The sequence below is a fragment of the Bidens hawaiensis genome, unplaced genomic scaffold (assembly GCF_021521415.1).
Source record: "Bidens hawaiensis isolate Kalapana, Puna unplaced genomic scaffold, B.hawaiensis_p1.1 tig00016126_1, whole genome shotgun sequence".
Classification (NCBI taxonomy): domain Eukaryota; kingdom Viridiplantae; phylum Streptophyta; class Magnoliopsida; order Asterales; family Asteraceae; genus Bidens; species Bidens hawaiensis.
The window spans coordinates 389,904-412,800 of record NW_027492469.1 but is presented as its reverse complement, the minus strand read 5'-3'; the positions used below and the strand labels follow the sequence as shown (position 1 = coordinate 412,800).

Below are 22,897 nucleotides of genomic sequence, written 5' to 3'. Positions count from 1 at the left end.
CATATGCTCTGGTATTAAAAGTGCTTTTTAGCTGATTATTACTAGTGTTGTTCTACTGGATGCTTGTATAGTAAATAAAAAAAAGTTATCAGACACCGTAACAAGGTATGCTCGGATGAAGTAAGGGGTTCACAAAACTAACTTAACTGTTCAAACCAAAGCAAGTCAGTCGGTTTCTCGGTTCTGAAATATATAATGTTCGGTTCACTAAAGAATATTCAGTAATGTATATGTGTTATAACTTATACACTTATACTCACTAGTCGTCCTTTTCATTTTCAAAAACTAATGAAAGTTCACGCTTTTGGAAAAAAGAATAATATTGGTCCATAACCTGCCAATCCCGCAATCCCAACCAACGTGGTTGGGTTGGCTTTAATGTTTATTGAAAATGGAAATCATAGTTAGCGGTTTCGTCTAGAATTTTCATCATAACAATGAATCCTAGGCCATCATTTTTTTTTTTTCAACTTTTTTTTAAAACTAAACTCTACTCTAAAATTTAACATTTTAAGAAAGAATAACAGGTACTTAGTGATGAACCTGGTTAACAAAAATGGACAATGCTTTCTCTAACAAGCATCCATTGTCGTCCAGCGGTTAGGATATCTGGCTTTCACCCAGGAGACCCGGGTTCGATTCCCGGCAATTGAACCTTTTTATTAGTATGTCCATTTGTTTCTACTTTTTTGATCATGTATTGTATTCATAGTTAAATCATCAATAAGTTTAAATGTTTCATTAGTTGAATGAATGAATCCTAATAGAACTTCTTCTAACCCATAACTCATACATCACCATATAAAACGTATCGAAATCTACCGGGACTTCATGCCATTGAAAATGCTTCTGAACCTTCACCACATTCTTATGCAGCTTCATATACTCATCAGAATCAACAATCTTGTTCAATATCTTCTTCAAGAACGCGATATCTTCCACTGAAACAACAACCGAGAAGCTGCTCCAATTCAAGACATCCCCAAATGGCAGATCATAATGGTCAGCCAAAACAACGGGGACACAACCATAGTAGATTGCATCACCTATACGAGCCGTGTTTACTTCAAACCCTTTTGCATGGATGCAAAACTTGCTTCCAAGAAGTGACTCCGAGTAAGGTGTTTTCAGGCGGCTTTGGTGAACTCTAATCTCTGAATCGTTAATCCATGTCTGAACCAAGGACTCGCGCACACGTGAGTTCATTGCTCCTGCATAAAATGCAAGCGTTTCCCTGCAACATACAAGTAAAGGTAAAAACAAACGTACCCAGTAAATATTTGATGGGATACATGCAAATATTTTCTCTATCAAGTTGTTAAACATATATAAGTTATTAATATTAAAATTTTTTATTTTGTTTAGGCCCCGGGCCGAGTTAGATTTCTCTAGGTCTGTTTCTAGTTTATTTCCTATTTATTGAGTGTTACCCTGTATTGTAATTACATAATTCAGTTTAAATGTAGTCCGTTACTTTTATAAAAGTAAAAGTATGAATAATTATATAAAATCACTTTTAGAACACAAACCAAAAGTTGTAAAAGTTGGGAAACCTTTTAGATGGGTGACGGGTGGGGCGGACACCGGGTCTTGGCCATATTTGTGGTATAGATGCATCTTTATGCGCGGTGTACCCTTGCAAGAAATAACTTGAAGAACAAACAACTTGAATTGCATTGATCCTAACTTCGGGTGCTTTCTCCATTGCGGTCCTCCCAATAGAATGGCACGCGACATAGAAATGATCCGCACCTCCTGTGCGGTTCCAAAACGGGTATTTGTGACTTATATTATAGATGTAGTCTTTAATGAAGGTTTTAATGCCACCTACTCCAATTCTCTTATCATGTCTCATACCTGCAATGGAAAAAGGCAAGAAAAAGAGGTCTGCTTTAAATGGGTCTTGTGTGACAAAATGGCTCATTGAGAGTGCAATTTTGAAGTAGTTTTCGCTCGCATAGTTGCCCCCTGGTGAACCGTGGTTGTCGGGCAAGAAAATGTTGGCAAACGGGTCGGTTTCCGCGTGTGGGTAAATGTATATCTTCAAGGTTTTGTTCATTTGTATGTAATTCTTTAAGAAAATGTCTTTTTCATGGTATACTTCTTTGACTTCCAAAGGCTTAACTGGAATTTAAAAAAAGTAGCAAAAAGATATCACAAAGTTAGTTTGCTAAAGAGTAAGGCTTCACTTGAGCTAAGCCAGTGGCAAAAAGATGTAATCACAATTCACAAAGTTTGCTAGCTTTAGGACCATATTGTAGACCCTTGAATCCCAAGTAATGGTCAAAATGTGGATGCGGGTAAGGGCAAAATTGTAATTTTCCCACAAGAAAAACATGTGATGGTCTTGAAGGTGGCTGGATAATGGACATAGACAACACATATATGACATGGACAATTCTATGTTAGTGTTCTACTTTCTACTTTAGGAACTTGGCATTTGTATATGAATATCATATATGATACATGATTCTTTTCTTGTATCAAGTTACTAACATATGACAATGGATATATATATGTACGTGTGATATACGTCCCGGCCATAAAACTAGAAAACTAGAACGCTATGGTTAATGGTTATAGCCGACTATCAAGGCCGTCTCTGAGGATTTGAATACCTCAGCCGAGCCAAAATAAAAAGGCCCATAACCTTAATGAGTAAAGAAATATATAAGCTAATTTTTTTAAACAAGCCTTAGTGTTATAACAATAAACATTGAAAAATATATTATTAAAAAAATACCGTAATAATTAACGATTAACCAATGATTTGTGAAACTCTCCTAACATTAAAAAAAATAAATTGGTCCTTGGTGGCAAGCTCGGTCAACCGTGGAGGAGCCTGGTGGTTAACAACAAACCAACAGTGGTGGCTTGCTAGGTTGGTCGTTGCTCAGCATTCGTAAAGAAGGAAGGAACCAAAGAGAAATTTCAATCGACCGCCTTTTTCTTTTATTTTGCATCGGGTTTTTATTTAATTTTTGTAGTTTTTAGTTTTAGTTTGGGCCCAATAATTTAAACTTGATTAAATGAATTATGGATAAAAAAGAATTTTGGGCCCAATAATTATAAGATGGTAAAGAGCAATTCATATTATCTAAGTTTTATATTTTTAAATATATATATACAAAATATAGATACAAAAAGTTTTGGCCCCTAAAAATTGCGTACCCCGGCCGACGGTCCGACCGGCCCCACCCTCCAGCCGGCCATGCCGACTATATAGATTTCATAACGTATTATATATTAAGAAAGGTTATTCTAATATGCATTGAAAAGTTGTTTATTCATATAACAAGTTACAGAATATAAAGAGTATACATGACATAAATCAAGGGATTGACTATATTATGATAATAACTCATAACAAATTCTAGAGATATTGTCTTCATATGTTAAGGCATAATATTAGCTTGACATTAATTCAAATATTTTGAATTAATGAATATCGTATGTAAATATTATATACATTACATATAGTTAAATATTAGTATATACGTACTGCCAACACAATCGTAGCTTGTTGCATGGTATATGAAGAGGTAGGTCCCAGCAGAGCCCAGTTGGACCCGCAAGACTCACCTTGAACAGGGACGTATGCGCGGTTGGATCCGCAAGACTCACCTTAAACAGGGACGTCTGCGCAGTTGGACCCGCAAGACTCACCTCGAAGAGAGACGTCTGCGCAGTTGAACTCGCAAGACTCACCTTAGAGGGACATCTGCGCAAAGACCAACTGGATCTGCAGGACCAACCATGCTCAGAGACGCGACGTCCTTACGCGCAGTACGCAAGCTGTTCCCGCATGAAAAGCCTCCCAATGGTGACGTACTCCGCCTGTTCCCGCAGCTACGGATACTAGCCATCAGGGAAGGCTACCCGCACAGCAAGGCTACACGCACAAGGCACTAACTCTCAAATAATTCAGTAGTGTCACCTGAAGAAAGAATGAGCAAGCCGGGAATACTCCCGCCCAAAGCCGGGAAAACTCCCGCCCAAATGAGCCAGTCCGTACGCTACTGGAGGATCTTTTGTACTATACCTGCCAAGGTATGGACAAAAGATCTGACCAAAGCTGCGACGGCTCACTGAAAACAGTACGACGAGCAGCACGCTCTAGTACTTAATGTCACTATCAGCCGCTGCCTACTCACCAACCCTTGTCGTGGCATGTACATAGCCTGCAGTTGGTGGAAAAGGAATAGTACACAGCCGGCCATGTCACTATCAGCCGCTGCCTACCCACCAACCACCAGCACGGCACGTGCGTAGCCCACAGTTGGTAGAAAAGGAATATTATACAGCCGGCTGTACCTTCTTGGACACCTACCTTCGGCTATAAATACTCCAACACCTTGGAACGGTATCATCATCTTCTCTCTAGCTATTTCTCTTAATATACACTTATATTCAAGAGCAATCTAGTCTGATTCTCACGCCGGAGGGTGGTCACAAGGAGGTATCCCCCCCCCCATTCTCAGTGACGAGCTCACGGTGTCTGTTTTGCAGGTCATCAGAAGAATAACCATCTTTGCTGGACCTAACCCTCGTGGGAAACATCTATTTAACCCCCAGATTATCCGTAATCTGTCGGGGTCGCTTATTGTTTCTTCATTGGCGCCATCCGTGCATAAAAGCTAGAACTTATTCTTTTTCAGTTTTTTCAAAACTTCTGGAAAGATGGTTAACGTTACTCCGGTCCCGAGGCCAGCGAGTGACCAAGAAACCCCGGTAACCACAACCCCAGCTACTGGGAGGAACACCGGCGAGTACACAAATTTTACGAACACTACCCCGGTTACTCAAGCCGGGGCAAGTGCAGTAAATTTTACGAACACTACCCCGGTTACCCAAGCCAGGGCAAGTGCAGTAAACAATCATCCCCTGGGATTCATTGATACCCAGGTGGAAAGACAACAGACGAGGCTCCCCCGCCAAACACTTGAACAAGTTAAAGCGTGGGCGGAAGCACGTCAGAAGGAATTCCAAGCTGAGTTGGACGAACGCTTACGTTCCATCCAACAGGCTGACGAATTTGGAAGCACTCGACAACAGCTCAACATGAGCAGTGAGTGCGAGTACTCGGACGATGATCGGGAGGAATCCGACACCGACGCAAACCCTCGCCATAGGGCGAAAGGGAAGCGTAAGGAAACGGACTTCCAACCGAGAAGGAATTTCGAAGAAACCTTCAAACCAAGGAACGCGGGGGGAAACCCACGTGACTTCTCCAAAACCTTTAGACCAACTGCTGCAAATGCGAGAACGTCCAAATTTGCAAGGGACATTGCGGAAGCAATCGCCCCGAGAAGTGCCAAACAGATGTCCAACATCGGCACTTATGATGGTATATCCGACCCAGACGATCATTTGAACAGATTCATAGCGGGGGCAACCGTCAGCAACTGGACGGAACCCACGTGGTGTTATATGTTCCAGATGACGCTGGTTGGAGCAGCCAGAGCGTGGTTTGACCGTCTACCGGTCCACCACATCTACGATTGGGCAGACTTCCAGCAGAAGTTCAGCCAACACTTCAGTCAACAAAGAAAGTATACCGAAGAGCAATGGACGATCCTCAACTGCATCCGGGAGGAAGATGAGTCTTTACTAGACTTCATCACGCGCTTCAATTCAAAGAAGCTAAGTCTGGGCACTATTAGCGAAGATCTTGTTCGCGCTGCTTTCATCCAGGGCGCGAAGGACCCAGAGCTCATCCGCACCTTAACGGGTAAAGACGGCATGCCATCCTGTGGGATGCCATCATGACAGCAGCTAAACGCTTCGCGGAAACGGAAAAGCAATTGGGTAGAGACCTTCCCCAGAGCACAAACCTCTACACCCAGAAAACAAAAGAAAACAACGTCCTCACCGCCCGACTAAACAAAAAGAGGAAGCTAGGCATTTGGCAGTCAAGGGTAAACTTTGACACCTCATCCAGCTCTCGCCCTCGGTTAGGCGGAAAGGATAACATGCAGTCGTCGAACCGGAACTCTAGATGGACGCCACTCACCAAAAGCGTCACCGAGATATTCGCCACCGAGAGGCTCCCATGGCCAGAGGCTCCAATTATCCGACAGCGTCCAAACGCTGATCAAAGCAAATTCTGTGACTTCCACAGGACAAGAGGCCACACCACCGAGGAATGCTTAGACTTGAAGGACATCGTCGAAGCATTTGTCAGAGATGGGAAACTCACGCACCTCGTGGCGTAATGAACGCTGAGCAGGCTAATGCGTGTAGAACCCCAGTTGGGGAAAACACGAATGAAACTGCAGCTTCAATGTTGGAGACTACATACTGCGTAAACAACGAGATTCCGAACCAGGTGAATATCGGCTCGAAAGGCTCGATGACACCCCCATCCCAAGAACATGGAAGGGAGTTCAATTACACAGGTTGCATGCAGATCAATTCCAAACTTGTAAAGAAAAGGCCCAGAGCCACTTCTAATGGAAATGATTCTCCTTATCACATTGACGCTGATGGTCTTACATTTATACTTATGAACTTTCCACACTGATATGCCGGTATTCACCGCATAAATAAGTGTGAAAGGAAGTCGTTGCGTGTTGACGGCGGCAAAACCCGCATAAACACAAAAAACGGCAAAAATTTGTAAGAGATGAGGACAACCTTCACGCAGGTCAGTTATAGGTAAAGTTTGGTCATCCCACTAAATGAAAGTGATGGTCCTACCCGCACAATCATGATAGAGGAAACTGAACATTAACCTATTGACAACCGCGCGTCGAAAGGTTTAACTTATTCAAAACACTGATATGCCGGTATTCACCGCATAAATAAGTGGGGTCGTTGCGTGTGGACGGCGGCAAAACCCGCATAAACACAAAAAACGGCAAACCTTCACGCAGGTCAGTTATAGGTGAAGATTGGTCATCCCACTAAATGAAAGTGACGGTCCTACCCGCACAATCATGATAGAGGAAACTGAACACTAACCTATTGACAACCGCGCGTCGAACGGTTAACTTATTCAAAACACTCGGAAAATTGCTAAGTTAAACTAAAGTATGCACGAGCGAATCATATATTGTTTATGCGGCAAAACAAGTGCCAAATTAAGCTATAATATGCATGAGCAAGTCATATAACGTTTATAAAGCAAGTCATCCAGTGAAATTGGCGGTCCTACCCGCACAAACATTTATATTTCATAAAAAATTCAAACATTACAAGAATGGCCAGGTATCTACCCGCCTACAGAAATATAAATCTATCCTAACGGTGGGAAGGGATCTCAAGGTTCAAACTTCAGGACCACTCCCTCCAAACCCACTTGTACCCGCACCATCAGTTGGCTGTGGCGGATCAAGGAAAGTCTTGAGAATGGTTAGCCCATCATCAGCAGCAGCAATTTCGTTCACCTTCTCCATCACCGGATGCGGGAAGGCAGCATACTGGTTCACTGCTTGGTCATAGGCAGCTTCAGTGTCCACGTCATAAAGAGGGAAGTTGGAAGGCGGGATGCCCTTCTCAACAAACCCCAGACCAAGCAAGAAACTAGCCTTTTCCCCATTCTCATGGGAAGCGTTGAGGGCTGCGCTCATGGCATCGTCATAAGATGTGTTCGTGAAGATCCGATGCACAACCTACAAGAAAAAATACAGTATCAAAACCTTTTCTAAGTACAAAGAAAAGCGTAAAGATATTATGAAGCTACGCATACCTGCGACAACGCTTCTCGTAGAAGCCATTCATTGGTGATCAGAGCCTCCTGGAGGGCAGCTTGAGCTTGGTTACGGGCGCGTTCGGCTTCATTTTTGTTAAGGTTGGCAAGCAACACTTCCTTAGCAGCAGCCTCTTCAACGCCCTTTAGCTTACGCTCAGTGTGGTCAAGCATACCCCTCTGATCCAAGATCTCTTGGAGCTTCTTGGCGTCTTCCATGGCCAAGGCATCATGAGCCTACTGAAGCCTCTCTAGTTTGGCTTTAAGCTCCTCATTCTCAGCGCGCAGAGGCTCAGCAACAGCTTCAGCTTTGGTGGCCCTCTCGGTCGCGTTCCGCGCAGTTTCCTTAGCCAACCCAAGCTGTTCGTTAACAGCTTGAGTAGCCTTGGAACGAGCCTCGAGACGGGCCTGAACTTCAACCTCGAGGGCCTTGAAGGCCTTTTCCTTCTCCGCAGCAACGGCGGAAAGTCTCCTGTTCTCCTCCCGGATGGCCCGCGCCTGAGCCACTTCTTGGATACGCGTCGCCTTTAACTTGTCGTTCTCACGACAAAGCAACTCGACGCGCGGCTGCATCCGGGCAAGGAGAATCCGAAGCTCATTTGTCAGCCTACCCTCCTGGTAGCTAGACATGGCTTCCCCCAACGCGCCACTTGGGGCCGCGTGACGCGCCCACTCGACGCAGTCCACAGCCGTCCGAAGGGTTGTTCCCCGGCGGATGTTCCACCGTGGAACATACACCTCATTGGAATCCGACACTGTAAAAACAAAAAACAGTTAGGAAAAGATGATATAAAAAAAAAGAGGCCAAAATAACCCTACGCACCTGTAGGGTCGACAACAGGCCGGTAGCCGCCGAACCCATCACCCGAACCTAAGGGATATCCATCCAAGAGGTCAGGTGTGACATCTGCCCCGATCCGACCCGACCCAGGTACCCGTTTCTCCGATCCGATCTCTTTCTTTTATGATTTAATATTTATATTTATATTTTACTTTTAATAATAATATATATTTTCCTTCCCGCCTCTTTCTCTCTCTTTCTTTCCGCCGTCCCGTCCCTCTCCTTCTCTCTTTCCGCCTTCTTTTCCCTCTTGTCGTCGTCCCGCCCTTACGCCTTGTTTCCCTCTTCTAACTCTTTGCTTGTCCTTTGTTCCTTCCCGCCTAAGGTTGTCTGCGCAGCTCCACGCGCCAGACCCCTTACAAGGAATCCTGCGTGAAGACCACCTGTTTCAGCGATACGCGAGACGAACTCTTCTCGCAGCGCGCTAAGAATTGTAATTCTTCTCGCAGCGCGCTAAGAACGGTAGTTCTTCCCGCGACGCGCTAAGGATTTGTAGGTCTTCTCGCAGCGCGCTAAGAATCGTAGTTCATCCCTCGACGCGCGAAGAATTATAGTTCCTCCCGCGGCGCGCTAAGAAATGTGATTCTTCCCGCGGCGCGCTTAGAAATGTATTTCTTTCCGCGACGCGTTAAGGTTGGTTCTGTCTGCCTTCGCGCTCGCGCTCTCTTAACCTTCTGTGTCTGCCTTCGCGCTCGAGCCTCCTCGCGCTGAACCCTTTGAGTTTTCTTCCGTTTAATCTAGCCGTTTGCTTTTGTGTTGTCTTATCTTCTGTGCTGTTGACCTGACCTCTCTTATGTCTGAAAAGTTACTTTCGGCGCAGCATGCGCACCAACCCCATTGGTTGGCAGATAAAGTGACTGACATAATCTTTTGAGATCTGCTTTTGCCATGCTTGACCAGTACCTTTATCTGATCCGCCCATGCTTTTTACTGTTCCCTGACAGCTTTATCTTGCCCCCTGCAGCTGCCATATCTTTTGATATCTTTTGCTTTTGGAATCTTTTGCTTTTTGAGATCTTTTCCCCTTTTTCTAGGGATTGTGTTCCCTAGGGTTTCTCTATAAATAATAGTATTATTTTTCCTAACACTACACACACAAAACACTTAATCTCTTTATTCTCTCTTGCTCCTTGCTCTCTCTGCCGCCTCCCTCTCTGCCTCCGTCTTCCTCTCTGTTCTACCCTGCTTTTCCGGTAATATATATTATATAATAATTTACTTATTAATTATGCTAACTTATATCAAGACTTAAAACCGATCATTAAAACAATAATCTTATTTATAGGTTAAATTGTGCTTGTTTAAAGTTGGTTCTTGCTTTATCTTACACCGCATCGTTTATCAAGTGAGTAATCTCGTACCTAATCCCTTTTTATTTTTAATGTTTTGGGATGTTCATGTGTTCATACAAACTTAGAGTCTTAAACTATTTATGAACTTTAGTCGCGCAGTATCCCATGTGTTGAGGACGTAGACTTGGCTGTTTATTTGTATGTGTGGATCATTAACCGTCTTGTCGGTCTATTCCGCAGTTTTCATGGTACCATTAGATGAACACGGGAGAACTATCGTTTATGATTTTCTCTTTTGTTTGCACATGCACAGTTTGTCTTGTTTGTGAGCTCAATTGTGAGCACTGGCAGTCTATGAATCTTAGAGTTGGTCCCGATCAGATTACACCCTTGTTGAAAACCAGACATACACATGTTGCGCGCAGATTTATTGTTATCTATGTATTGTATTAAACTTGATTTCTCACCAACACGCAAGTGTTTGACGTTTATTTTAACACATGTTCAGGTTTGCAGTAGATGTTTTGGAGCTTGTGGACACATAGGAAGTTTTCTTTATTTTGGACCTAGATTAAAATGTATCAAGACAAGTTATTGCTGTTCGAATATTATGATTTATAATATATTGATTTATGATGATTTATGTTATCTTGTGTTTACCTTGCGCGTGCGCGAATAAATGTATTTATTAAATATTGACACCCAATAGTGTCACGAGTAATGAAACAATATGTGGCGCCCCGATGTATAATCCGCCTTTGGTCGGGGTGTTACATCAGGCAGATGGGAAGGAGGCAGAGATTGGCTAGAAGCCCCAAACATACCTGCTGAACCGGCCGGAGACGAGGTAGTCACCGGTGCCGGAGGCACGGTTGAAGCCGCCGCGGTAGAGACCATCGGAGGTGAACTCACGGGAGGTGAACTCACAACCGTGGCCGCCGCTGCGGAGGAGCCCACAGAAAAAATCACCGCCGGCTCAGTGAAGGATGCAGTGAAGATGGCACTGACAGCCGGCGGAGATGACGTCACAATTGGAACAGTTGCCTCAACCGGGTGAGCAACTGAACCAACACTTGAAACAGGCGCGGCCGCCTGGGTCATCGCCTCGGGTAGGTTGACCAAACCTACCGTCATGGGTCGAGAGACGCTCCTCCCCGCTCCACTCTGGAATGCGGTAGCATCCACGCCTGCATGAAGACGATATTAAAAACAATGGCGGAAAGAATTGCGGGTAAGATTAATTTACACTTACGAGTTTTCTTGAGCTTGAAGGTTCTGACAGGCGGGGACGAACCCGATGGAGCCGGCCTCTTCACGCCGGTCACCGTCGTCGTACTGGGCGGATCGGAGGTGACAGCTGTCTCAACCTCCGGGACAGTTGTCTCACCACCACCAGGGTTCCCCGCCACCTCCTCACTTTCGGTCTCCGAGTCAGACCGGTTCCCCTGATCGGCGGTGGAGGCAACCTTCGCCTTGCCCTTCGCACCAGCTGCCTTCTTTCTCACGAAGATAGAACCGTCTGCGGATTCCTCATCAGAAGATGACAAAATTAGAGGAATTCCAGCAGAGGTTTGAGCATGGAGAGGACGGGGGTTAAAGAAACCCTTACCTGGCCGCGTGGCGCTCAAAATCTCGTGGCCCGGCGGGTAGACCTCCACGAACCTATCCGCCGTTTGCTCCAAGATGGGCAACTCGTTCTCGTCGAGAGCACGAGTACCCAACCGAGCGGGACCACCGCTCTCACGCGGTTGCAGAAGCGACTGCAAATTGTTCCCCTCTGAAAATAAACAGAAAAGCAGTTAGAAGAAAAACCCTAAATCAGCAAAAAGATATGAAGCATACCGTAAGGGATAGAGTTCAAACCGTATTCGAGGAAGATGGGAATCTGTGGCGCCTCTGCCCCAGCATCCTTCCATACCCGGCTCATCCCAAGCATCACCATCCCAGACTCCGCAAAGCGGTAAACCGGAGTCTGGATCCGGGAGATCTTGGTAAACCATTCCGCCTCCTGGTAGTTGGAGGCGTGAAGGTTCGGGAGAGCTCTCCCGTTCTTGAACGTCATCGCAATGGGGACGACGCGAGCGGAGACAGAAAAACTCCCACTTCCAAGAACGAAGACTGCGCTCGGTAGCGCAGATCTTCAAACCCTTGATCCGATTGACCAAGGTATACCAGCCCTGGATGCACCTCCAAGAGTAGGTCATCAGGCGGTCGACGCGGGGCTCAACGCCCAGAATATGGCACACCCATTTAAAATGGCGAACCTTTGCGATCGCCATCGGGTGCACCTCCGTTAGGTGTACACCGTGTCTCTCCAAAACACGGTACACAAACTTCGTCAATGGGAACCTGAGATTCCCATAGATGAAGAATGCAGCATACACCCCTATCTTGCCCTTGGGGGCATCGTACACCGTCTGGTGAGGCTCAGGAAACTCAGGCTCGAAGGGCTCAAGCATGAACTTCCTGACGATGTACTGATAAACGTCGACGGAAAGAGCACACTGGCACTCCCCAGCAGTACTCTTATCGTCCTTGTCAGACGTCGGGTTCTCGATGTACACGTCGGACTCCTCGGCAATAGCCTCAGGATCACGAATGGAAGACATGTTTCGAAGGATGGAAAGAACGATTTCAAGAGAATGCTCGACGACAGTTAGAGTATTCGCCGGAAATCGCTTAGAAGATGAAGTGAAACTGTGAGTTGAGATGCATCCTCTCCTCCCTTTATATACTCATCGCAATGAATGCGATGAATTTAATGCGGGAGAGACGGAAAAGCGCAGGTGCAATGAAACTATGACACGTGGAAAAAGCAAGCTGGCAACAGCTGTTGACAGGACACGCGCCGTAAACTTCGCGCCCACGCGCCCGAAAACTCGCGCCCACGCGCCTGAAAAAGCGTTTGGAATGACCATATACTGTCACGTCACCATAACTTCATGCACGTCCTGAAACTGTCAGAAGAAACCGTCAGACCACGCTGACGTCCCTTCAACGGTTAGACTGTTCTTATCCTTTCACCAACTCTTCGAATTTCAAAAAAAAAAAATTCAAAAAGATTCAAAAGTAAGCGGGACTATACCCCCTTACCTTGGCAACCAAGTAACTATAAGACAGGTGCGGGTAGAGTGTCAAGGCAAAACCCTTCACATACTTAGCACCTGCAGGGAATTGAAGCCAAGAATACCTTGGCAACCAAGTAACTATAAGACAGGTGCGGGTACAGTGTCAAGGCAAAACCCTTCACATACTTAGCACCTGCAGGGAATTGAAGCCAACAATACCTTGGAAGTAAAGTAACTATAAGACGAGTGCGGGTACAGTGTCAAGGCAAAACCCTTCACATACTTAGCACTCGCAAGGAATTGAAACCAAGAAGGATCTTCTGGGCCATGCTTGCGGAAACGGAAATAACATCCCCGCATAGCGGGAACGTTGAGAACTAGATTGTTTGAAGCTCCAAGATGGAATTGGTTGTTTAACATAATTGATCACTATGTTTAAAACTACCAAAACTTCATGGAGAATCTACACAAGTGGAACTCAACGCTCCTGACTTGCGAGGAGGTTACAGACCTACCCGCATCATACCCAAAGATCAAGCAGAAAAGTCGGGAATTTCTGCACGTGACATTAGGACTTCCGCGGGAAGAATCCCCATGGAAAACCTTAAAACTAAACCCTTTTCAAAACCCCTTGTTTAAGTCCAAAAGTTCACCTCACTTATTAACAATTCATGAGAAGAACATTGGACTGGGGGGACTTGAAGAGGTAGGTCCCGGCAGAGCCCAGTTGGACCCGCAAGACTCACCTCGAAGAGAGACGTCTGCGCAGTTGAACTCGCAAGACTCACCTTAGAGGGACATCTGCGCAAAGACCAACTGGATCTGCAGGACCAACCATGCTCAGAGACGCGACGTCCTTACGCGCAGTACGCAAGCTGTTCCCGCAGGAAAAGCCTCCCAATGGTGACGTACTCCGCCTGTTCCCGCAGCTACGGATACTAGCCATCAGGGAAGGCTACCCGCACAGCAAGGCTACACGCACAAGGCACTAACTCTCAAATAATTCAGTAGTGTCACCTAAAGAAAGAATGAGCAAGCCGGGAATACTCCCGCCCAAAGCCGGGAAAACTCCCGCCCAAATGAGCCAGTCCGTACGCTACTGGAGGATCTTTTGTACTATACCTGCCAAGGTATGGACAAAAGATCTGACCAAAGCTGCGACAGCTCACTGAAAACAGTACGACGAGCAGCACGCTCTAGTACTTAATGTCACTATCAGCCGCTGCCTACTCACCAACCCTTGTCGTGGCATGTACATAGCCTGCAGTTGGTGGAAAAGGAATAGTACACAGCCGGCCATGTCACTATCAGCCGCTGCCTACCCACCAACCACCAGCACGGCACGTGCGTAGCCCACAGTTGGTAGAAAAGGAATATTATACAGCCGGCTGTACCTTCTTGGACACCTACCTTCGGCTATAAATACTCCAACACCTTAGAACGGTATCATCATCTTCTCTCTAGCTATTTCTCTTAATATACACTTATATTCAAGAGCAATCTAGTCTGATTCTCACGCCGGAGGGTGGTCACAAGGAGGTACCCCCCCCCTCCATTCTCAGTGACGAGCTCACGGTGTCTGTTTTGCAGGTCATCAGAAGAATAACCATCTTTGCCGGACCTAACCCTCGTGGGAAACATCTATTTAACCCCCAGATTATCCGTAATCTGCCGGGGTCGCTTAGTGTTTCTTCAGTATATATAGTACAGTATTAGACTTATCATCACAACTTGCTGAATTCAACCTAATATTTTTATAGCAAGGCCAGTCAAACGCTTGTTTTATCGATCCATTAGCGATACCATGTTCCAAAAACTACTTAGACATCATAAACAATTTAAAAATTGGTAACGTATATAACTAATTTAAAATAAATATATAACTATTTTATCTTTTTTGTGTAAACTTTAATATAATATAATTAAGTCTTAAATAATAACGAACCAGTAAGATTTTGACAACCAGTCTGATATGATTGTTAATGTACAATTTTTTTAGAGATGTCACTTATAGTGGTTTAGATTTTATTTTAAGCAAAAAGAAATATCAAAGATGAAAGAATAATTCTCAATGTTATAAGATTCATCATATCATAAATAATATTATGTATAAAAAACGAAGGAATAACAATATGCATTTTTGCTCTAGAACATGTTTTAAAATGATATATATATATATATATATATATATATATATATATATATATATATATATATATATGAGTTAGGTTCAAATAAGAAGTTTGATTTTTCTAAGAAGGTTAGGAAGGAGGGTATTTTAGTCTCATACTTTAATATCAAAACCCACTTACTTTAATCTCAAAACCCAATTAAATTAATTTCAAAAATCCACTTACATAAAACCCAATTACATCTTCACTCATCTCTTACAACCACCACCACTCCAGCGCCCACCGCCACCACCTCGCCGGAAAAATCCGAAAAAACACTATGAAAAACACAATGAAAAAATACACTATGAAAAAAAAAACACAATGATAAAAACATAATAAAAAACACAATTATATGACACAATGTAAATAACACAATAAAAAAACACAATGAAAAATAATATTGTATAACACAATTTTGTAAAACACAAATCGGTAAAACACAATTTGTAGAAAACCCACTAATTTTTTTTAAAAATTTTATATTACAATATGGTACTCATATAAAAGATAAAAAGACACTCGTTATTATGGTGAATTTGTTTTTCAATAAAAACGTCGTAAAAAAGTTATGGATGTTTTAAAATGATGGGGGAATTTGACATGTGGAGAGAGAAAGTCAATAAATGTGTTATTTCTTTTATGCCCTTTACCTTATGTTCACACTTGATTTCCCTCTAAACTAATATCAACCCTCCATATTCAAAATCAATGGACAAGATTACTTCTTACACCCTAACTAATTGACTAAAGAAAATAAATAATTGCATGTGGGCAGCAAAAGAACAAAGTCCAAAAACGTCGTAATTTACCTTTTGAGAACGTAGAATCTCCGGCTGAAAGTTGACCGTCCTTATGCACCACCTCCCGCAACCTTCCACCGCCATCTCCATGCGGCGGTCCAAGCTTATTATCATCCGTGGAGATCGATTCTTCTTCGTGTAATACCCTAACAACATCGTCATACTGATTAAGGTTTGAGACTAACGGTGGATTTAAGTCAAAGTGATGATCATCATGCTCATGTGTCATCATTAAATTTGAAGTTGAAGGAATAGGTGTAACAAAAAAGAAGATAGTTTTTAAAATAATCAAGGTGGTTGATGTCATGAAGAACAAGCCTTTGAATGAAGCCTGCTTTACGATCGCCATTAAGGAAGGCTTGGCTAGCTTTGAATTGAAGTTAAGTTGATTTGGAGTTTGTATATTATAGCACCAAGAACACACGCTAGGAAACCAACACATACACCAAGAATAGAGGCCAAGGAGAATCTTTGATCTTTTAAGCAAAATGGTTGTTACATATTTTCTACATACAGAAAGCAAGCATGAAAGAGCAAACGTTACTGATTGATATATAAGGAATTGATCAGGATGTGTGAAGATTAATTATCTTGAAGGAATATGACCATGACCATGTCCACATGTGCATGTATAACTTAATAATTATAAATTACACATGAACACCCAATCATAAGAAAGATCAAAGAGGTATATAGACTTGTTGGTGGGGCCGGCTGCTCTAAAGCTATGTAGATTAATCAAGATTGTGTGCTGAGTTACTACCTAGACAGGTTACTACATGAATAATTCAAATAAATTATTGGATTCCACTATTCTAGATGACAAAAGGTTGACTAAAGTGGCTAAATATTAAATAGAAGCTTTAAGCTTTACAAGTACTTTTAATCAGTTTTTAATTGTATTACAAGTTGGTGTCGATCTGTTTAATAAAGGGATAATGGTGGCAGGACATGTGTGACAAGAATTGGTAAATTATAAGCATAAGACCGAAAAGAACACTAATCTAGCCAGCATATATACTAAAGAAATGATTTCCTTCGTCCGTTTTCAAAACGAATGAGCGTCTTTTTTAAATAGCAAACATTCCGAGCTCTCCAAATCGTTGAGAGAATGGCTACCTTGGGTTTATTCATCTTTGGATCCTGTAGAGTTGTTTACTTAAATAAGAAAGTCAGATATGTTGATGGGAGATGAAGGCATGACACTGCTCCAAATGTCGTGCCAATTCCACACATTCGTTGAATAATCACACCCAAAGAACATACGATCAACTTCCTCGTCATATGCACCAACACACGGTACGAGTTATTGCATCAACAACTTCACTTATTTTTGGGTTTGGGGAAAGGTCTTTATGGACATCCAACTGGTCACAAAAAGAAAATTCAGTTGCCAAAGGTTTATCACTTTATGATACGAGGTGAATAAGTGGTCAACTGATCTAGTTTACGAAGAGAGCACCAAGTAGAAGCTACGGTTACATTTCTTTTTGTCCGTGTTCCTAGTTCTTGACCAATACCAACTCCATGTTGTACAGCCATACATGTATAAATATCTCTCACTAACCTAACATTTCTTCTCTTTTTTCCAATATTATTAAGATATCCGAGAATACTAAGCATAAAAGAATATCCAATAAAATATATTGTAATTACTTTTACGAGAATAAATATAAAATGGTAACCTTATTTCTTCGTATATCATAAGTGAAAACATTATGAAATGTAGACTAAATGTTTGTTTTGTTGTAATTTTTTTTATAATTGTTCTTTAATCAAACCCGTTATGCATTTAAAATTTATGTATTTAAATCAAAGCTCAATAACTCAAAACAAAATTGTCAAACTTGGATTTGTTCAAATCAAAATGCAATATAAAGCATTAAACCTTATACGTACTTCAACATTCAACATATGTGAGTATCTTTCAAACATCACATGTTATAGATGAAATTATAATTACTTAAATACGTGTTGCATGCTTGCATATGATAGTAGGTAAGATACAACAAAGGTGTAGGAAGTTGTATTTTACTTCAAAAGGCAGCATTAATTTGATCGAACAGAAATATTTCTAATGTATAAAATATTATAACTTGTGTTACTAATTTGTTTGCTTATTATTAATTGAACGGTAAAATAATAGTAATAATAATAACAATAATAACTATGGTAGTGCATTATTTTACTTAAAATTGCAATAAACTTTTGGTCCCCATGTTTGAGGATTCTTCGTGGACATTAAACTGGAATTTTTTTATTTTTTTTTATTTTTGAAAGGCAACATCAAATTGGAATTAAGTTATTTTTTTAGACAAACTGAAGAGGTAGGTCCCAGCAGAGGCGGTTAGGACCCGCAAGACTTCCTTAAAAGGAGACGTCTGCGCAGTTGAACACGCAAGACTCCTTAAACGGACGTCTGCGCAGTTGAACCCGCGGACTTCACCATAGGGACGTCTGCGCCGCGACCTACCAAACCTGCAGGACCCACCACGCTCAGAGTTGTGACGACCTCACATGCGGTACGCAAGCTGGTCCCGCAGGAAATGCCTCCCTATGGTTTCCAAGTATCCCCTGTTCCCGCAGGTGCGGATACCCGCCATTAGGGACTGGCCACCCGCGCAGCATGGCTACACGCATAAGGCTCAGACTCATAATAATTCAGTAGTCACCTGAAGAAGGAATGAGCAAAGCCGGGAACATTCCCGCATAAAGGCGGGAGGGGGAAAACTCCCGCCTAAATGAGCCAGTCCGTATAATAATGGAGGATCTTTTGTGTGATACCTGACGAGGTATGGACAAAAGATCTGACCAACGATACGACAGCTCACTGACAGCAGCATGGCAGACAACACGCCACAGCACTGTGACCAAAAGCCGCCGCCTGCTCACCAACTCCTGCCATACCACGTGCCTAGCCTGTAGTTGGTGGAAAAGGAAAAGTGAACAGCACGCCTGGTCACTGTCAGCCGCTGCCTATCCACCAATTACCAGCAGAGCACGTGCGTAGGCCACAGTTGGCAGAGTAGTAGGCCGGCTAAACCTCCTTGGAAACCCACCTTCGGCTATAAAAGACATCAAATGGTAATATCATTTCATCATCTAATATCTTGTATAATTTACCTGATAACTGCTCTAGTATTAATAACATACTTTTATATTCAAAGAGTAATATAGACTGATTCTCACGCCGGAGGGTGGTCACAAGGAGGAACCCCCCCCCCCCTTTATTTACGAGCTCACGGTGTCTGTTTTGCAGGTTATCGGAAGAACCATCTTGCCGGAACTAACCCCTCGTGGGAAACGTCTATCTAACCCTCAGGTTACCTGTAATCTGTCAGGGTTCGACCGGTGTTTCTTCATTGGCGCCATCCGTGCATAAAGCTAGAACTTTATTTTTCTCCAGTTTTTTCAAAACTTCTGGAAAGATGGTTAAGGATACTCCGGTCCCAAAACCGAGTAACCAAGAGACTCCGGTTATCACAACCCCAGCTACTGGGGGAGATACCGAGTACACAAACTTTACGAACACTACCCCAGCTACCCAAGCCGGGGCAAGTGGAGTAAATAATCGTTCACTGGGATTCACTGATACCCAGATAGAGAAACAACGAACGAGGCTCCCCTACCAAACTCTTGATGAAGTTAAGGCGTGGGCGGAGGCACGTCAGAAAAAGTTCCAAGCCGAGCTGGACGAACGCCTGCGTTCCGTCCAACAGGCTTACGAATTCGGAGGCACACACCAGCTCAACATGAGCAGTGAATGCGAATCCTCGGATGAAGATTGGGAGGAATCTGATTCCGACGCAAACCCTCGCCTTAGGGTGAAAGGGAAGCGTAAGGGAACAGACTTCCAAACAAGAAATTTCGGAGAGCCTTTCAAACAAAGGAACGCAGAGGCAAAGTCTCGTGACTTTTCCAAAACCTTTAGACCTACGGTTGCAAACGCAGAAACTTCCAAGTTTGCAAGGGACATTGCGGAAGCAATCGCCCCAAAAGGCGCCAAACAGATGCCCAACATTGGCACCTACGATGGCATATCCGACCCAGATGATCATCTGAACAGATTCATAGCGGGGGCAACCGTCAGTAACTGGACGGAGCCCACGTGGTGTTACATGTTCCAGATGACACTGGTTGGAGCAGCAAGAGCGTGGTTTGACCGTCTACCGGTCCACCACATCTTTGATTGGGCGGACTTTCAACACAAGTTCAGCCAACACTTCAGTCAACAGAGGAAATATACTGAAGAACAATGGACAATACTCAACTGCGTTAGAGATAAAAACGAGCCTTTGCTAGATTTTATTACTCGCTTTAACTCAAAGAAGCTGAGTCTGGGTGTTATAAGCGAAGACCTTGTTCGCGCAGCTTTCATTCAAGGCGCGGATTACCCAGAGCTTATCCGCACGTTGACGGGAAAGGATGGAATGCCATCCACATGGGATGCCATCATGACGGCAGCCAAGCGCTTTGCCGAAACAGAGAAGCAACTGGGAAGAGATCTGCCCAAGACTACAGACTTCTATACGCAGAGAACTAGAGAGAATGTCCAAACCGCCCAGCGGAACAAAAGGAGGAAGCTACACATGTGGCAGTCAAGGGTAAACTTTGACACCTCATCCAGCTCTCGCTCCTTCGCAGGCGAAAGAGGTAATACATAGCTGTTGGATCAGCATCCCAGGTGGACGCCGCTCACTAAAAGTGTCACGGAAGTATTCGCTACGGAGAAGCTCCCATGGCCAAGAGCTCCGAAGATCCGACAACATCCGGATGCAGATCAAAACAAGTATTGTGACTTCCACGGCATAAAAGGCCACAATACTGAAACGTGTTCATCCTTGAAAGATGTTATCGAAACATTTGTCAAGGATGGCAGACTCCGACACCTGGTGGCATCAATCAAGAACGGAAGGAAGAATGACAACCGATACAGAAACAACGGGCGAAAGCCAGTTGACATCAGTATCCACATGGTCCAGGGTAACATCATGGGTAGGAAGAGACGAGCGACAGAACCGTGTGCATGGAAAGAGGCCGAGGTACGTTTCCCACGAGTTCCAGGAGGACCCAGCAAAGAGGGCCCTATCATCATCAAAACCCAGCTGGGGCATTACATCACTTCCCGCACTCTCGTTGACAACGGCGCTTCATCAACGGTTATGTACAGACAGTTCTTTGACAAGCTAGATGAGGAAGACAAGGGGCGGTTAGAAACGGTCTACGCCTCGATGGAAGGATTCGATGGCAGCACGAACACCCCCTGGGTATCTTATCTTTCCCCGTCACTCTTACGGATGGGAACCGCTCACGCACAGAAGATGTGGATTTCGTTGTCTTGAGAAAGCCACATCACACATATGACACCCTCTTCGGAAGAGATGGGATGGCAAGGTTCAATGCTGTTGTATCTTCGGTCCATGGCATGATGGGATGGCCAACAGCGACAGGTGTAGCGATGATCACCGGCGTTCCCCAGGTATGTATCGCATCTGTTTCTTCCAACCCCAAACCAAAAATGGCCAAACGCACATTCACCGAGCCAGAAGAATGGGCTTTCAATGGCAAATACCCCGATCAGGCGGTCACCATTGGCCCAACAATCACTGACCCCGCACGCACCTTACTCAAGCGCTTACTACAGAATAACGCTGATATCTTCGCATGGAAACCAGCAGATATGACTGGTGTACCTCGAGATAAAGCGGAGCATAAGCTCAAATGTGACCCGGCTTTTACGCCGGTCATACAAAAGCGTAGAGTAATGGGGGCAGAGCAAGCTAACGCGTGTAGAACCCAAGTCAAGGAACTCCTTGACGCAGGCATCGTACGCGTTAGCAGATATCAAACTTGGGTTGCAAATCCCGTTATGGTACCGAAGGCTAACAAACAATGGCGCATGTGTATAGATTTCAAAGATCTGAATAAAGCATGCCCCAAAGATTGTTACCCGTTACCCGAAATTGATCTCAAGGTAGATTCGTTAGCACCGTTTCGCCTTAAATGCTTCCTTGATGCGTATAAAGGATACCATCAAATCCACATGGCCGTTGACGATCAAGATAAGACCGCATTTCGGACGCCCGATGGCACATTCTGTTATCAAATGATGCCATTCGGACTTAAGAATGCCGGGTCCACATATCAACGCCTAATGGACAAAGAGTTTCACGCCCAAATCGGAAGGAACCTGGAAGTATACATGGATGATCTGGTCATCAAAAGTCTTGACCCGGAAGCGATGTTGAAAGACATCGAAGAAACATTCAACACTCTTAGGAGGATAAACATGAAGCTTAACCCGAGCAAATGTTCTTTCGGGATGGAAGAAGGGAAGTTCTTAGGAGTCATCGTTACAAAAGATGGTTTTAGAGCGAACCCTGAAAAGGTCGAGGCCATTGTCAAAATGGAATCACCTACTACCATCAAGCAAGCTCAGACACTGAACGGACGCCTAGTTGCGCTTAACCGCTTCTTGGCAAATCATGCGGAAAGGGCGTTCCCGTTCGTGTCGACCCTGAGAAACTGTTTAAAGAAAACGCATTTCCGCTGGACACCAGAAGCAGAAGCAGCTTTTCAGGAAATTCGGTCACGCTTGATCGAACTTCCAACGCTCACAGCACCGGAAGCAGAAGAGGAGTTAATCCTATACCTCTCCGCAACAAACAGAGCGACCGGGGCCGTCCTGTTAGTCGAGCGAAAAGGCATCCAGATGCCAATCTACTATGTTAGCCGCCTCCTAACGGACGCTGAAACTCGGTATTCTACCCTGGAGAAATTAGTCTTAGCGTTGGTGCAGGCTTCACGCAGGCTAAGACGATATTTCCAAGGTCACCCAATTACTATTCTCACCAACTATAAACTTGCAAACGTTTTGGGCAAACCCGAACTGTCGGGACGCCTAGCCAAGTGGGCAATAGAATTGGGGGAATTTGCAATAAAATACAAGCCACGACCAGCCATAAAAGGCCAGGTCTTGGCAGACTTTATTGCTGAGGTCCCCGCATCGCAAGAGAAGGAGTGCCAGGACGA

At 44.1% G+C, this 22,897-nt stretch overlaps 1 protein-coding gene and 1 non-coding gene across 2 annotated transcripts; one reads left to right on the top strand and one right to left on the bottom strand.

Annotated features, from left to right (window-relative positions):
* The first annotated feature begins 582 nt into the window (after positions 1-582).
* TRNAE-UUC (transfer RNA glutamic acid (anticodon UUC)) lies at positions 583-654 on the top strand. Its single transcript has one exon. It is a non-coding gene; the product is annotated as a tRNA-Glu (tRNA).
* An 87-nt stretch (positions 655-741) lies between these two features.
* On the bottom strand, positions 742-16,214 carry LOC143550708 (putative glycosyltransferase At5g03795). Its single transcript, XM_077041312.1, has 3 exons — positions 15,875-16,214; positions 1,554-2,124; positions 742-1,234 (listed from the first exon to the last, which is right to left on the bottom strand). The coding sequence occupies exons 1-3, from the start codon at positions 16,212-16,214 to the stop codon at positions 742-744; spliced, it is 1,404 nt and encodes a 467-aa protein (XP_076897427.1).
* Positions 16,215-22,897: the final 6,683 nt, after the last annotated feature.

Excerpts from the sequence above, each read along its gene's own strand:
- LOC143550708 (XM_077041312.1), bottom strand. The coding sequence starts at position 16,214 with ATGGCGATCGTAAAGCAGGCTTCATTCAAAGGCTTGTTCTTCATGACA. Across the intron at positions 2,125-15,874 it reads AGATTCTACGTTCTCAAAAG|TTAAGCCTTTGGAAGTCAAA; the intron begins GTAAATTACGAC and ends TTTAAATTCCAG. Across the intron at positions 1,235-1,553 it reads ACCCGTCACCCATCTAAAAG|GGAAACGCTTGCATTTTATG; the intron begins GTTTCCCAACTT and ends TGTATGTTGCAG.